The 16667-nt window shown below is 38.3% G+C and overlaps 2 protein-coding genes and 1 non-coding gene across 7 annotated transcripts in view; 1 reads left to right on the top strand and 2 right to left on the bottom strand.

The window, feature by feature from the left end:
* Nucleotides 1–602: 602 nt before the first annotated feature.
* Nucleotides 603–4370, bottom strand: serpinh1b (serpin peptidase inhibitor, clade H (heat shock protein 47), member 1b). 3 transcript variants are annotated; one of them, XM_032545889.1, is made up of 8 exons: nucleotides 4237–4370; nucleotides 3817–3848; nucleotides 2798–2941; nucleotides 2468–2660; nucleotides 2083–2353; nucleotides 1898–1996; nucleotides 1577–1809; nucleotides 603–1490 (listed from the first exon to the last, which is right to left on the bottom strand). In XM_032545889.1, exons 3-8 carry the CDS (start codon nucleotides 2914–2916, stop codon nucleotides 1188–1190), a joined length of 1218 nt encoding a protein of 405 aa, XP_032401780.1. In that variant the 5' UTR covers nucleotides 2917–2941; nucleotides 3817–3848; nucleotides 4237–4370; the 3' UTR covers nucleotides 603–1187. The 3 variants fall into 3 exon arrangements, with proteins under 3 accessions (XP_032401780.1, XP_032401781.1, XP_032401782.1); XM_032545890.1 differs by lacking the exon at nucleotides 3817–3848 and having other exon boundaries at nucleotides 4237–4369; XM_032545891.1 differs by lacking the exon at nucleotides 4237–4370 and having other exon boundaries at nucleotides 3817–4224.
* Nucleotides 4371–6717: 2347 nt separating this feature from the next.
* On the bottom strand, nucleotides 6718–6791 carry trnai-aau (transfer RNA isoleucine (anticodon AAU)). The gene has a single exon. It is a non-coding gene; the product is annotated as a tRNA-Ile (tRNA).
* A 7882-nt stretch (nucleotides 6792–14673) lies between these two features.
* Nucleotides 14674–16667, top strand: part of gdpd5b (glycerophosphodiester phosphodiesterase domain containing 5b) — a 37116-nt gene continuing 35122 nt past the window's right edge. For all 3 annotated transcript variants that reach the window (XR_004336547.1, XM_032545043.1, XM_032545042.1), the window contains exon 1: nucleotides 14674–14999. The gene's annotated coding sequence lies outside the window, so the exon portion shown is untranslated. The remainder of the gene's footprint in view (nucleotides 15000–16667) is intronic.

Genomic DNA, 16667 nt, shown 5'->3' with positions numbered 1-16667 from the left:
TCTTTACCATTTATCACCACAAGGAGGTGCTGTTGCATTTATAGTTGTAAGTTTACTAATGCTTCTTTTTTATGGCAAAGCTCAAGCGCCAATCTTTTTTAAAGGAGTAAACTTTTCTCTGACAAAGTGTTGCTGTGCTGTAGAAGAAAGAATTGGGTTACATGTTTATCTGGGGGGTTATCAGACTTGTCACACAGTCACAGTCCCATTTTTTCTTTGCTTGAACTCTCTGTGAGAAATGTGCCCAATCACCATGAGAGTCCTGCACTCCACTTTATATTATTATTTGCAGTGCATGCATGTCTCTCCTCTATCTGGGACTTTCCCACAGAGTTCCCACTGAGTGTGTTGTTGAAGGTAGGAGTGGTTAGATAGAAGTCTGTGTATCTATGGTAGATTAGCGGCGCAAGAAGAGAGAGCCATCATTGTTAAATCTCTGCATTCCAGACTAGAGAGGAATGTTTGACCTCTAGCCGACTGGACAGATTGTTATCTCACATTTGGAGCATGAATGCACACCGTGACTACACTTCAAAAAAAAAAAAAAAAGAAAGAAAAAGGTGCTCAGTGAGGAATTCAAAAATCAGAACAGACACGCCAAATCTTTTTTTGCTTTTGTTTTATTGGGGGGAAAAAACAACAACAAAAAATACCAACACATTAATACATAGTCACACTATTCCAACAGCTTCTTGTGGAAATACCTACAATGACACAATGACTGGGTATTGCTGGAAAATGATCATGAACACAGCACCATATACTGCCACCTTTCAGTGCAAGATGGTGGCAAAATAAAGAAATGAATGAGAGCTGCAAATCAAAACTTGTGCAGAGATCTCTTTTGTTTTTCTTTAAACATTAAAGATAATGCAAGAAAAAGCACAGGGAACATGGTAATACCATCAGTGGCAAAACAGGTTTGGAAATTTAAAAATAGAAATCATCATACTTAACATAAGTATGTTGCCTTTTGAGCCAACTGATGCTGATTATTGTGTGTTTTCCTTCCTAAGCTCAAAGTGTCAAAAACTAGTGTACTTAGATATCCAGTCCACAGATTGTGTATTGGAATGTGCTCTTGAGGTAACAATCACGCCAATAAAAACACATCCACACACTCACGCATACAGTTTCCTGACAAAAATTCACAAATATTAAATCTAACATGATTCACAACTTTATCATTACAGCTCATCACGCATTTTATCCCCTTTGGGTCTAACCACTCTGCCGATGTACAGGATAGAGTTGGTCTTGTTGTCTTTCACCAGGAAGATGAAGGGGTGGTCTACATAGAAGAGCTTAGGGTTCTTCAGTTTATCTGTGCCGAAGATGCTTGTGTCATAAGGGTTTCCGTCCACGTCCAGCTCCAGGGCAGAAGCATGGAAGACGTTAGAGAGGTAGAGGTCCTTCTTCCCTGAGATGTTCGAGAGGTCTGCTTTGGATTTGTCCACCGCTTCAGTGAGGCCCAACTCAGCTAAATATTTCTACAGAAAGAAAAGACGACTGCTTAAGACTCTATTGATTGCTTATTATAAAACTCTCTGACTCAAATACCGACTGAAACATTTACCTGAAGGTTGTGACTGACTTCCAATGAGACCTTGGGGAGGGAAATTGCCACGGCCTTGTTCTCCATCTTGCTCAGCCAAGTGTCTACCTGCTTCTTCGTCAGCAGTTTCTCCAGGCGATCCAGGGGCTCCAAATGGTAGGGCATGATGAGGATCATGGAGGCCTCCTTTTTGCCCAGAGGCATGTTCAGGATGTAGAGATTGTTCTCTTTGTCCTCATAGAAGTCGTAGAGACCTGGAAGGAGACATCAGACGTCTTATCAGATGTGAGGATACAGCTGGAAAGACATAACAAGATCACAAGCAGAGATGGCAATGCTCACCTGTGCGATGCATCATAGAAACTCCAACAGTGAAGGAGCGGGTAACCAGGAAACCGCGGTTGTCAACCATCTTTTCATGGAATCTCTCATCCCAGTGAGCTATGGGTTAAAAAGAAAATCAGTTTCACACCTGGGTAGGGTTTAGATGGAATCTGCTGCCACGCCCCAACACTGTGTGCACTTACGCTTAAAAAACATGGCGTTGACAATCATGGCTCCGTCTGGGTTCTGCACATCCTTGGTGATCTCCGGCAGCTTGCCATCTGTTGACTTAGCTGCCCACTCATTGATGGAGTTCACTGCGCTCCGCTTGTCCCTGAAGTTGATTTTTGAGTGGTCATAGTTGTAATGCTTCTTGCTGGTCTTCACAAAGTCATCAGCGAAGGAGACAGAGCTGGGGCCGTAGAGGCGGTTGTTGATCTTCCAGGTGGAGTTTCGGGTCTTTTGATTACTCACCTGGTAAAACGCAAAATGTGAACTCTTAATGCAAACGTTTAGAGGCTCTGACCTCAAACACAACCTTATTTTGACTACGAGAAGTTAAAATTTGTGATTCTGTGCGCTGTTTACCACAGAGAGGAGCTCTGACAGGCCTGCATGCAGGTGCTCGTCCTTGAGTTTGTCAGCACTGAGGACAGTTTTCACCTGGGAGGCAGTGGTGGCCTTACCACCGAGCGCAACCAGCCCCAGAGAGGACGCCACAACAACAGGAGAAACAACAATGTTGTCTGTATTTTTGTCCTGAGCCATCTTGTGGTACAAGCTGGAGTAAAAGAATAGAAGGACACATTAATTGCATTTTCTAAGAAAATGGCACTTAGGTTTCAAAATGCTGGAAATGATTTAAGCAGCAATTTTGCTAATTTGTCTTGCGCCCTCATTTTGAATCATATAGCTAACCTGAAGGCCAAGTTGGCACTGTTGTCAGCTAGTGTGTTAGCATGGCTGCTCAGCTTCTTGTCTTCTGCAGACGCCACGAAGGCCAGCAAACAGAGAGCGACAGCTGTGGTCATCCACATCCTGTTTCACTTCGAGTGTGACAAACTGCAAGCAACAGAAGAAACAAGAAGAGAGAGGGTTAAAGGTAACCAAATGTAAGTTAGAAAAAACATTTGATATCACGCTAATTTTCACAATTTCACCATTTTTTGGATTCTTCAGAGCATTAAAGTCAGATTGAACTGGACCCTTGGTTCATAAGGTAGCTCTGCTTACAATTCCAACAAGAAAAAACCTGATCTAAGTTAGTCTATCTGCTAAAACTGTAAAATGTCCCTGGACTCACCCAGAAAAATCAAAAGTCGATGTGTTGGAAGGCTTGTGGAACCTACCGATAAGACCCAAATTCTAGTCCAGCAGTTTTACTGTCAAATTTTGTATTTCAATAACAACAAAATCCCGAAAACTGTTGAGAAAGCTGAAAAATGAGCAGGAAGCAATTAAGCTTCAGTGAAAAACTTGTACTTTGGAGTGAGGCGGGAAACTGTGGTGGCAGGGCTGATTCAGCCCACAGAGAAGCTTTGGAAAGCCTCCAGACAGAAGCAGGCAGGATCGTTGCCACGTCATCACCACTGAGGGGTACAGCTGAGAGCGACGGTCCCTTAGAATCATGTTTCTCTTTGACTGAAGGCTGAAATATGATGCCTCGCACTTTTCTGGATGAGCTGCAATTAATGCAAACTGCTGCAAATCTATGCAGTCGGTTAAATAGTCATAAATTACTTTTTCAGTCACCAAAGTCTGTGATTCTTTTACAACTTCCTTCTCTGCCTTCCTCATTCTATCACTCAGATACATAGACTGAAGGTTTGAATAACCAGCTGCACTAGCATCCTGTTTCTTTTTACAGAGAGATGTTTTCTGCATCTCTATGGTCTCACATTTATGGCACAACATGATTTAACTTCACTTATGGATACCTTGAGATGTTTTCATGTCTGCGATTTTCATTCTGAAAGACAAAAGGTTGATGACGTAATCTCCAGAGTAAAAAGTGGGACTTTTTCAGGCTCTTAGACAAACACTGTGTTGATATGCATGCTTCATTTCCACTCCATTTAATTTGTCTATGATTTGATTTTTTTTTTAAGCAGAAATACACATTTTCTAAACTCCGTTTCATCGAAACACTTTCATGTGCATAATCTGGTTAAATGTGAAAAGACTGCATCATCATTTTGGGACAGATTGCATAAAAATATTAAGTTTTAAAGAGAGCAAACAGCTGAAAGGTAGGACAAACCCACTGCTGTAACGTTAACCCATGAAGACAAAGAAGTCGATTCACTGTCCGTATTCCTTCCCTGGAAACAAACATGGTTATATTTTTTGATTCTCACCTGGCACAGATTCTCAGGGTCTCTCCGATCGGGTGCGTCTGGTGGGTAGCATAAAAGCACGACTCTCCCCGGCTCTATATATCCTTAGAGAGAATTTTCTGGAAGATGGGACTGGGATATCCAAATAAGGATGTCTATGTTTGCTCAGGAAGTTGGGAATGGGACGTCCCCCACCGAAATTACAGGGTGGACCCAGAGAGCTGGGAGGGCTGAAGTTAACTCCCCTGCACTGGTCTGGGATCAGCTTTGAAAAACTTTTTCCAAAGATATCCGTAGACACAAAGTGGAAGAAAAATCTGATTTGTGTTCAGCAATGGCTGCTGATGTCTGTCGGTCCTAATGCAGTGAGATGACTCAATATTTCACCCTGATTTCATCACTGGGTGAAATTGTGAGAAAAAAAGAAAGATTGGACTATTTTCTCCTGAAACAATCAAGCCTATTTAATACATGTATACATGTGTGATACGAATTCAAGCGAACCGAGTATCATTCCTGAACAATGCCTCTTTATAGACATACACAGAAAGTTTCTGAATAGGCACATTCTTTTCCAGATCAATGGGGAGAAAAAGTTGGAAATTTATTGCAGTTATTCTACTTGTATCTCTCTGGTTTCAAATTGAAATCTCTAGAACTTCAAAAGTTTCATTCAGTTGCACATACCCCTCTGGGAAGCTGCAAAGACCTCTAGTCCTGCCCCCACCCCCACACTGCCACGTCTCTCCATCCCAGCTGCTAGCTGCAGGATGGGGGAGCAAATGGAGCAGCAGGCTGACGTGTCCTAAACCTGAACCCCCATTTTTCATTGTATGCAACAAGATTTTAATGCAAAATATGTTTTCATCTTCTAACTTGATGTATCAGTATTTATATCTATCTAAAGTGTAACATAGGATCTTGCCACAGTGTTTTGTTCCTAATGTGTTTCATTCAACTAAAAAAAGACTTAAATATCAATCTAATGCACAAAGAAACTCTGCACAGATCCTGTCATCTGGATCTTCTTTTTTTTTTCTTTTGTTTTTTAAACAGTTTTTGCAAATGGTGTTGACATGCCAGTTGATGTCAGTGGTTTTTTTTCTCTCTCTCTCGGGAGGTTTCCAGAACATTCTGCAAAAGTTAGGGGAAGAAAATCGTCCCAGAGACAAGCTAAAAAAAATTAGCCAGCATTGACTTTTTTTCACAAGATGCTGACACCAATAAAAGGTCTTACAGTCCTTGGCATGGGTAGGCTATTTAACAAATGACCCCCCCTTAAACTAATCACCGCCCCTAATATAAACAGACACAGCACCCCCACCTCTGTGGGTAATGTGGCTGAAAAAGGGTCACAGTTCATACCAAAATTCCTCAGCTTACAGAGTGAAGGAAACATTTGGGTCAACAACAAATTCAACTTCTTAGTGGACTGCATTTCTTTGGTGGTGTGGAGTGTCTTGTGAGAAACAAACACACATAGCGATAAAAGAAGATTTACATGCTAGTAATAGTTGAAATATATTAATACTAGAAAAATTACACATTCCTAAAAGGAAGACTTGAACTCAGAAGTCAAAGTCTTGGAGACATTTAGGTTGTAAGGAAAATCTTCCTGTTGTAAGGAGAATTTTCCAAATGAAATGTTTGGAAATGTTTTAGCAAAACATCCTTATGGTGGAGGTCATTCTCATTGTCACCATAGCCGCTGTCATTTAATGAATGGTTCACATACAGTATATATGTCTGTGGGAGGGTAACAATGTTTCTAGATCTACTGTGATCTAAATTTCAAAACTCTGAAATACATAGTTTATATTATGTATGTAACATTTTTCTTTACAAACGGGTACTTTTTTTTTCAGAGGCAGAAGTTTATTGATGGTAGGAAAAGTCAGGCACGTGTCCTGCACATTTTTCAGGAGTAGGGAGGAGCTACTTCTTACATAACTCCAAGAAAGAAATGCTGTTTGAGGAGAGCTCATGCAACATCTGGGCGTCATTGCTCTATCCTCATTGCAAGGATCAGGAACTTTCTTTCTAAATGCTGGTTTTGATGTGGTACTGAAAAATAGACATATTTAGGAAAATAAATGTATTTCTAAAAGTTCACACGGTAATGTGAGGCAAGCTGTGACAAGTTTTGATTCAGGCCTCCTTTAAGCTTGTTCATTGTGTTTGAACTTCCTGTGGAGGACAAGAAGGATGTGGTGGTTAAAAACAATCAGGAGTTACAGAAAGGCTTTGTAGACTCTTTCCTTCCTTCTTCTCTTTTCCATATGTGTTAGTCTATGACTTCCTGTGTACGAGCCATATACAATACACGTATTTCACCAAAACCTCAATCCAGAGCTCTTTTAAAGAAGTGATGAAAGATGTATGATGTTTTTTACATACTGTAAATGCTTAAAAATTTCTGTTGGCATATCTGCTAAAATGTTGAGTCTGCATTAATTTAAAGCCTTGTGCTATTTTTAGTAGCATTTCCTGAAGATTTTAAATTGACCGGTATGGGGATTGAACCCATGACCTTGGCATTATTAGCGCCACTCTCTGACCAGTTGAGTTAAGCAGCCATACATAATTCTGAGTTTTCATCTATATAACAAAAACTTACATGATCTTACCACAATGTAGATTTGCGAAAAGAGCTCATATTCTAATAATGTCTTTCAAAATCAATATGCATAATTTAAAGCCTTCTGCTATTTTTAAGTGCTGATTTTCTGAAGAGTTTAGATTTCAATTGGCCAGTATGGGGATTGAGCCCATAACCTTGGTATTATAAGCACCTCACTCTGACCAGCTGAGCTAACCAGCCATACCTAAGTTTGAGTTTTCATCAACTTAAGAAAAACTTACATGATCTTGACAAACGCAGTGATATTCTAATGTTTTTCAAAATCAATATGCATAATGGTTTAATTTAAAGCCTCCTGCTATTTCCAAGTGTTGATTTTCTGAAGACTTTATGTTTCAGCTGGCCAATACGTGGATTGAACCCATGACATTGGTGTTATTAGCACCACTCTCTGACCAGTTGAGCTAAGCAACCATACATAATTTTGTCAATATAACAAAAACTTACATGATCTTACCACTGAAGATTTGAGAAAAGAGTTCATATTCTAATGTCTTTCAAAATCAATATGCATAACAGTTTAAGTTAATGCAAAACATTCCATCTAGGAAGAGGAGCATAGCTCGCCAAACAGGCAACATAAACCAATAGGACAGAGGCATTGCAGCTCAGCAGGGTGATGTAACTTCTGAAGTGGCATGTCTGGACAAACTTCATGAATGAGCAGCTTCATGAGTCTATCTGCTGCTTGTGTTTGAGAAACCACTTTTTACACAGCAACGGTAGGGAACCTCGGTGAGTCTTTAAAAAATGCAGAACATTTTAAAATAAGGAGTAAGTATATGGTTTCATTAAACTCTGCAACTGTGACTAGTTAATTATAAATTTTATTTTTAAGTCTGCAAGCATTTGAAGTGTTGGAATTGATCAAAATGACTGCAATCCAAGTGTATTTTAATCCAGATTTTAGTTAGCATGCACATGACACAAAGCATAGCGTGAGTGTGTGAGTTTTAAGTCCTTAGAAGTAAATTTTAGTTTCCTACCAGTCAATGATGAACTCTGTCCAGTGCTTTTGCTTAAATATTTACAACTAGAACATGTTCTGTGTATAACTAGCACAGTAACAACCTTCTGACCTTCAGAGCATCAATTATTTGCTGGACCAGTTCATAGTGTAACATTCAGCTTTGTGAAATTGAAGTCTGTAAATAAGAAGTAAGAACTTTATAGTGTTTGCATACATGATGCCACTGTGAAGAGAATCATCTCAAATTATAGTTGATCTAAAGCATGTTTTTAATTTAGCTTGAGTTGTTCTTATGCTTTACAGCTCTACTTCAAACAAGCAGCAGTTTACAGGCTTATGCAGGAGGGCAAATTGAGTTTATTCACAAGAACACATCATGTAAGTCATGTGATGATGTGACTGTTCACTTTTGTTAGAAATGAACTCATTTTTTAAAAAACATGGCCATTTAAAAAAGATATAATGTGATACACAACACTGCTGAGAAAACTGCCAGTTCCTTGTGTATAGTAACCAAGAGTAAATAAAATCTACAGTACAATATAGAAGAAATACTACAACAATCAACCTTTGGGGAAAAAAAGTGAGTAGACACTGTGATCTTTTTTATTCAGTGGCTTTAAACAATGCAGAACTGGATTTCAAAACATGAACGAATTGTTGATGGTTAGTCTATTTGTGGATGATCCATTTTCAGTTCGTTTGAGTGTATTCCTAAAGACAGGCAAAAACTATTGAAAACTGTAAGGCAGTACAACCCCGCCCCCTGGTGGAAGAAATTTGACAGTGTCGTCACCCAGGGAAGTAATCATAGTCATATGCTGCATTACATTGACAAAATCCATTTGCATCTCCTAACAAAGTATGAATAAGCTCATCATTGATGTATTAGCCTTTAGTTTGTGCATCAGATCAAGGTGAATTATTTAAACTTGTGCCAAATTGCTATTGGAAAAAAAACAAGAAACTGGCTTGAGTTGAAAATTAACAACCACTAGGAGACACAAAAAAGCCGTGGGATGAATCCCACCCTTTACATGCATGGAGGTTTAAAATAATGTCTAATTTTTCAACATACAGTAAAATGTAAATTAAATTAAATATATTGTTATAAAAATCATTTTATATGGTTAAATTAGGGTTTTTCATTTATTGATAAAATTCTCATCATAACTTCCAACAGCCATTTAATGATTGGGCATTTTACCAATTAAGTCCAAAAATTAGACATATTAATGGCAGATTTAGATTCATAGTACATATATATATATATATACAATTTTCAGGTGGAATTATCTCAAGGCAGACATTCTAATGGACACTGCATAATGCATAATGTTTGATCCACGGATGCAGACCAAGTATGAAACCACATCCCTAAGAGTCTGATTAGACTGATTAGACTTTTAGGGAATCTTAGTCCTTTGCAAAATCTAAAAGCAGCGTTAGATAATAAAACAATATCCTATATAGGAAATCTAGACCATGGTGCAACTCAAAACCTTCAAAGCTTTTTGTTGAAGCTAAAACTGTTAGGAAAGGAGAGCATCAATCAGAGAATCAGCCTGCAGAATCATGGTAACTCCTTCAGAGTTAGCGTGATCCAAACCATTGGTGGGAGAATCTGTTGAAAGGACAACAGTTAGCACAGTGCCCTGCAAATATTGCCTAGTGAAAAGAAGCTATCGTAGAAAGAAAGCCATGGGAAGCTCTGTTTAAAGATGAGCATAAGCTATGTAAGAACACAACAGAGATGTGCAGGAAAATAATTTTCTGAGATGAATCCTAAATTAAATCTTTTAGCCTGCATGCAAAAAGTAATGTGTGGTGGAAAACTACCAGTCTGATCCATTCTGTATACTTGATTGGCAGAATAAACAGGAGGAGCAGAGGGGATGTGAAATGGGGGGGCGAGCAGCCTCACAAAGAGGGGTGACTGACAGTGCTTCTGGATCTGATTGGCTGCTTATAGCACTGGGAGAAGCCAGAGGTGCTTAATTCTTTTTGCAAATTATTTGTCTCATACCATGCTGTCATGACATAGAGAGAGTTTCATCAAATATGTAAAAAATGTATATTTTTAAAAAATTACATACTGCAGCTGTAAAGGTGAAGCTACTTTTGTAGAGTAATGTGTGATTTTTCAATTTGCAAAACTCACTGACTGAAAGTTTTGCATCCAAAGGTTCCAGTCAATGCCTTTAGCAGAAGAACATCTTCAAAAGGATAGCTTTACCTCATTTTAAGCCTCAGGACATCTTTGGAGTCAAAAGACTCTATTCTTTCCTATTTTTCCCCAAGGATAAATTCCTGCTTTTCTATCTTCTGCCTCCTTTCTGATAGCAGCAGGCACAAACTCTTTGCCCAATTCTGTTGTGTTATGCACCCTAACCTGCTGGGAGGACCCCTGCTGGCCGTGCTACCCCTCCCTGTCTGTGGATGCTGTTTGGCATTTTAAAATGGGTGGAGTTCAAAACAAAGCTAAGCAGCTGGAGCTGCTGAGTAATGCCAGCCTGTGGGGAGAGGAGCAGGGAAGCCCGGGTCAGCCACATCAAATAGGGATATGTCACAGGAAGTCCTCCTGAGAGGAACATTTCCCCTGCTCCCCTGCATGTTAATGCACCTGTAGAGACAATGTCAAGGTGTGTGTGTGTGTGTGTGTGTGTGTGTGTGTGTCTGAATTTATCTGACACACAATTACCAATAATTATAGTATAGCAAACTGATCAGGTGTTGTTTGATGATTTTCCACCACTATGATTATGACAAGGGTTCAAAATGAGTTTAAGCAAATCAGACATGCAAATCTCCTGTATTTTTTCCTCTTCACAAAATCAACAGAAAGACGTAGCTTGATAAACCACAAATTCTTACATTTCAGGAGCTATAACTAGCCTTTTGGTTTCCTTGGTGATGAATGTAAAATATTACTTGCCATGTCAAGTCAAGTTCTATAAAAAGAAAATTGGAAGTCTGACAAGCTACGTATTTGAATTAAAATAAATGACTCTACACATCAGTGCTGGATATTATCTTGTTATCTTGGTACCAATTTGGTGAAATCTGGGAGAGGGAGCAGGTTTAGTTGTCTGGGCAGATAACTGGTTATTTGATGATATTGTAATTGTGAACAAACCCAGCTCAAACACAAAGATAAGAGTATTCTTCTTCTAGCTTTATTTAACCAGGATAAAACTACTTGAGATCAGAAACTTATTTGACAAGAGTGGCCTGATAACAATACAGTTAAACAGTTAGTTACAAGAACACATTATAATATAAACAACACCATTAAACTCCTAGCATCAGATTGTAACCATGTAATAATCTAACAATGAAGATTACTCTTTGCAATTTGACTAATTGAACTCACCAATTTTTTAAAATATTAAATTGAAAAATAAAACTATCTAAAATCAGTTTCTTTATATGTGCAGAAAATGTAAAATCAAATTCAATGATATTCTCATTCTCAGTGAATAAATGTAAAAAAATAAATAAATAAAAAATAGATTGAGGGTTTCTGTTAACATTCAAGCATGTACGGGAAGCCTCTGATGGTTTTAGGGCCCTCATCAGAGACGTTGTACGCTTATGCCTTGAGCCGACTCTGATGGTACATCCAATTCATTGAAATTCACAAGACATAAGGACTTAGTAACAGGAAAGCAAAGCAAATATTCACCTTATAGCACACAGAGAATGAATTAGTTTAAAGAAATTCATGTGGAGATGTGCAAGAAGCCTTCTGCCTCCATCAGATGCTGACCTGCATAGGATTGCCACTACTCTTAGTGTTTCGTTGGAGATGAATGTGAAAGGTTTTCTGTAATTTCACAGATCAGTTCTTTTTTTAAGTTTAACATGTGTCTCTATCTGCAAATGAACACTTTCTCTAACTAGACACATGCCATTGTCCTAACTGGTCAGCACAATACTCACTTTTTTCCGGAATATTTTTTCGTTGCTGGCTGAGAAACCGTATCCACACTAAAGGGGGAAATGACTGCTTATAAGAAAGACCATTCCAAATATTTAACCTTCAGCTTGGGGTGGAGCTTTTGGACAACAGTGTCAATTTCAAGACCAAATAGGGAACAAGTTTTACTGTTGACTATAGGACAACATGTCTTTCAGGACTGTTAATGCCAGAGACAGATACTTTACAGCAAAGTATCTGCAATTCCTTCTTCAATCCACAGAATATTTATTTATTTTTCTATTTTACTGAAAGATAAATAATATAATCCACCAGTACAGTGGAACTACAACAGAGTTGATACATGTTCCAGAGATGACTGACTGCTGACATTACACGATATCTCTGATTCTAACAGCAGGTGGTATATCTGCTACGAAAATCAATCCATCTGTGTTTCTCAATGAGCAATTCAGTCCACCTCAGGAGGAGAGAAAAGTCTGACTGGTCAAAAGCATCTGCAACTTTCATTTCTATCCTCAGTACACTGAGCAATTAATATTGATGCATTAGTAAGTACTTTTATTTCATGGACATTTCCAGAAAAGATTAATCTGTTTTCTACAGCACATGCGGTTACTTGGTATTTTGCTTGGAGCAGACACAGTAACAAAAAGTTTGATTTTCAGTTTCTTCATAAGCTGATGATTAAGAATATGAACACATTTAGAAGCAAACACACACAATTATTGAAAAAGGATCATTAACACTTGTATAGTGTCATGTAACTCTAGATTTAAGATGCGTCTCCTGGCTGCACAGTAGAACAAAAGTGCAGGAATTCAGGCAGAAAGAGTGTTGTCTTGCTGAAAGAACTTAAGACCTACTGGATCTCATTGCAGGAAGAATATTTATTGCTACAACTCAAATTAAATCTCTTCATCAGATATGTTGATATGCCACATATGCTTACTGAAGCAGGTGGCTTTTGCACATTTTACAGAAAACATATTGCAGGGTTTTCTCATCTTTGAATGTGTACTGAACCTATTCTACATTCACCAGAAAAAAACATCTGAAACATTAGTTTATTAAATTATTCACTACCCGTCTGATTATCTTGCTTGATCCCAAAAAGCTCTGTAGCGTTTCTTAAGAGTTGCCACTCAGATCCTTTGAAGTGCCAAAAGGTTTCCAGTTAAACTCTGGACAAAGATGCAAGCTGTTGACTGAAAAATTTACTTAACCTAGTTAAGTTACTTTCAAAGTGACTTAACTAGTATCGCAAAAACGTTTCTCATGCAATATTCTCAGGGGACACACTCAGAGTATATTCATTCTTTTCCTTTAGGCAGTAAAATATTTCCAGCCTTCTTCACCTTTCCCCTGTAATTTTAGCAGTCATGATTGTGGAAACACTTTTTCTTTACAGCTTTTCTGCAAGACATAATTGACATTAAGGAAACAGATTATCGTTGAACTGAGTTTTTCAAAAAAAGTTTAAATGCCTTATAGATTATACTTTTACTTTTACTCCAATTATCCTTAATATTTTCAAAACAGTAGGTGCACTTCTCAAAACAATTCATACAAACAGTAAAACATCATGGGCCTGCAAAAAACAATCTTTTCCTGACAAGTTCATCTGGAATTAGAAGATACCGGTCAAACAGTCACTGCAGCTACTGATACTGTGCTTTGCAAAAGTATGAGGAACCCTTAACCTTTTCACATTTTTGTCATGCCATGACCATAAACTTCAGCATAGATAATTGGCATTTCAAATGACAAACACAAACCAGTGCACAACTGTGGAGGGAAAATGACACAGAGCTTTCCATGTTTTTTTTTTTAACAAATGAAAATCTGAAAAGTGTGGGCTACATACTACATTCAGAACCTTTAACTTTGATATCCCCAGATAAAATCGTTTGCAACCCTTTGCGTACACAAGTCACCTAATAATAATCATCAAAGTCTCTTTGAAAAACTCTCTTTTTATTGCCGCTTGGCCGAGTGTGAGTTAACATGTTCTTTTTACTGCCTCTTCTCTGTTTTATGAATGTTTTATATGTTTGTTTGTGGTCTAGTTTTATCTCTTTTGTTTATCTTATTTTCAAACAGCACTTTTGACAAACTTGCTGTTTTTAAATGTGCTTTATAAATAAATTGGATTTGGATCTGTATATAAATTGAGCTCAGTATAAATCCATGTCTAAGTGTATTCATGTGTTATAATGGCCAAATCAAAATCCAGACTTGAGAGTCTGTGATAAGACTTGAAAAATGGTAATTACAGTTGTTTACCATACAGTCTGACTGGACTAGAACTGAATTGCGAAGAACAATTTGCTAAGATTTCTACTCTTGATATGCAAAGTTGTTGAGACACACACACACACGCCCCCCCCCACACACACACCTACACCCCTACATACATACACAAAAAGTTCAAGTAGTATACATATTTTTTCTAGGCACTAATTTAACCATAATCCAGATGACAAGTGATGGAAATAAATCACTTACTATCAAACAATAACAATGATGACAGAAAATGCAAACAGTATGTCAAACAGCCCTTCGATCCGAGTAGATAAACGTGATAAAATGTGTTGCGTTCAAAACCATCAGATTTTTGACCAACAAACTCATGTCAACTTATTTTAACCGTTAGGACGTTGTATTTTTTTTCCTTCATCTGTTTAGGAATTGTGTTGGCGATGAAAATGAACAGGAAACGTATTTTCCAGCGAGTTTAAACTAATCTAAACAGCAATATTCCCGTTTTCTTAACCAACTTAACGTGCGTGGATGCACAGTGTGTTCTGATTATCGTGTGTGTTACGCGCGCCGTGAAGGGGCTGGAAAAAAGTCAACGGTGACGCTCCCTCACTATTACGCCAGGCTGGAGATAAAATAGACCGACTCACTCTCCTCCCACCCTTCAGTACAGTGAGCCACTCAGGCTGAGGACGGGACGTATCCCTGCTCAAACCCACAAAGGGTGAGAGACACGCAGGACTCAGTAGTCACGCTGAAAACAGGTCGTCTTTTAACTTGATCCAATAGCCATTCAATCAGCTTGGTGTTTTCTCCTTTGCTTTCGTTGTAAAACTTCAGCTCAGTCAGCGTTTTACCGTTTTCTCCGCGCCTGTATCGCTGTCTCAAACCGTGTCCCCGTTTGGGCTTGTCGGAGAGCTCAACTTTTACCGAACGGACAGAAACAAATGAAAGTGCCCTCAGACATACAGGTGAGTGTGGGCTAACTGAAGCTATCTCTTTTCACAGGTTTATATTTTTAACAATGTATCTGTGCGTAGCTCAGGGAAATTCCTCATAACCATGGTAACACAGACTAACATTCCTGTAACTTTACTACTGCAGTCAGTAAAAAAAAGTCTAAACAGGAGGTTTCAACCTCAAAGACCGCAGTCATAGTTACACTGGTAACCCTAACATTACAATAACAAGCTTCAAATGCAGGACTTATAGCTCAGTGGTGCAGGCAAGGACATAAACATCCATAATGGTGTATCCTCTGGAGGTGCTATCCCTTTAATCCTCAGACAGAGTAAGAGCAATCGTGCACTGCTTTTACACATTCCATTTACACTACATGTATATCATGAAATAGCATTCCGCAAACAGCTTTTGCAGAGTTAAATAAATTTAGTTTATGCAATATTACATTACAGGATGTTCTTGGACCCAGGTGTGCAATGGTTGCCAGATTTATCTATGCCAAAATTTTAATAGGTTAGGATTTCAAAACCGTAAATATTTTCTTGACACAACTCGAGGGTTAAAACAATTTCTTTCAGAGAAAGTTTTAAGTTGGAGTAATGCAGCGTTGACCTTTTGCTGCACATTGCCTATTAGTTGGATGGAAAAAAAAAAAAAACACAGTTTGATGTTTTTTCCCTTCCACAAAAACAGGAGTGTAACAACTGAAGGAGCGCTTGTCATCCCTCTTGTTATGGTAACTCTGTTTTAACACTACAGTCGCCAATCTAGAAGCACATTTGCAATTAGAATCTAGTCATATTAAGCAGGTAGTTTATTTTGTATTCTATGTATTAAAATCACCTGTAGATAAATGTCAAAGTATTTGAGCACTGGTAGGGATAATTTCAGATTTTTCTATTTTGAATGAATACAGATTTAGTTTTTTGCTTTAAGTTGCTCTATAAAAACAGTGGAACCATTCACACCAGGAGAACCTCTTACAAGCCCATGACTCCTTCACTCCAGCGTCTAAACCCTTAAAACTCCCATTTGTGAAGTAACACTCCACCCCATCTCTTCTCTAACTGCTACACCCTCAGCAAAATTAGCAAAGGCTTGTTTGTTTTCATGCAGAGCTTGAGCGGAAAGGCAACTTTATCATACGTTGCAAATCATCCTGAAGGCCTGTAATTAATGACTTCTCGAGAGGTTCAAACGTGTTTAGTCAAGAGTTTTCTTTAGAGGGTGAGTTGAGATCAGATCAAAATTTACGACACAAGGTTCCTCTTTCTTTTTTTTAATCTAATTTTCCACAGTATCTGTTAAATAACCCATTTGGTTAATTAACAGATTAATTAATAATATTATGGAAGATGCATATTATTATTATTATTATTATTTTTTAAGGTTCTCCCCTAGAACATGTCTTATTGATTTAAGCTGAACGTGATTCTCTTAGTTGGAGGGGATTACATTTGGAGGGCAAGCAGCATGATGATAATATTTCCAGGCCATGACATTTATCATGTATGCCATGTGGGAAAGTAAACATTTCACTGTGCATTTATGTTGAGTCTGTTACAGCTGAGCCACTTAGGAAATGATCTAGAGGTGCAGAGTAAATATGAAATTGCTTTGAAAATGCTGTGAAAATTGAGGCAACCCTTTAAAGGGGGAAAAAAACAACTTTACTT

The sequence above is a fragment of the Xiphophorus hellerii genome, chromosome 18, assembly GCF_003331165.1.
Source record: "Xiphophorus hellerii strain 12219 chromosome 18, Xiphophorus_hellerii-4.1, whole genome shotgun sequence".
Taxonomy (NCBI): domain Eukaryota; kingdom Metazoa; phylum Chordata; class Actinopteri; order Cyprinodontiformes; family Poeciliidae; genus Xiphophorus; species Xiphophorus hellerii.
Note: the sequence above shows the minus strand (reverse complement) of the source record. Positions and strands in the feature narration are given on the sequence as shown.

Bases quoted from the DNA above. Each gene is read 5' to 3' on its own strand.
- serpinh1b (XM_032545889.1), bottom strand. From the start codon at position 2,916: ATGTGGATGACCACAGCTGTCGCTCTCTGTTTGCTGGCCTTCGTGGCG. The intron at 2,354-2,467 runs GTAAACAGCGCA...GCGTTTTACCAG, and splicing joins TGTCAGAGCTCCTCTCTGTG to GTGAGTAATCAAAAGACCCG. The intron at 1,997-2,082 runs GTAAGTGCACAC...TTTAACCCATAG, and splicing joins CAACGCCATGTTTTTTAAGC to CTCACTGGGATGAGAGATTC.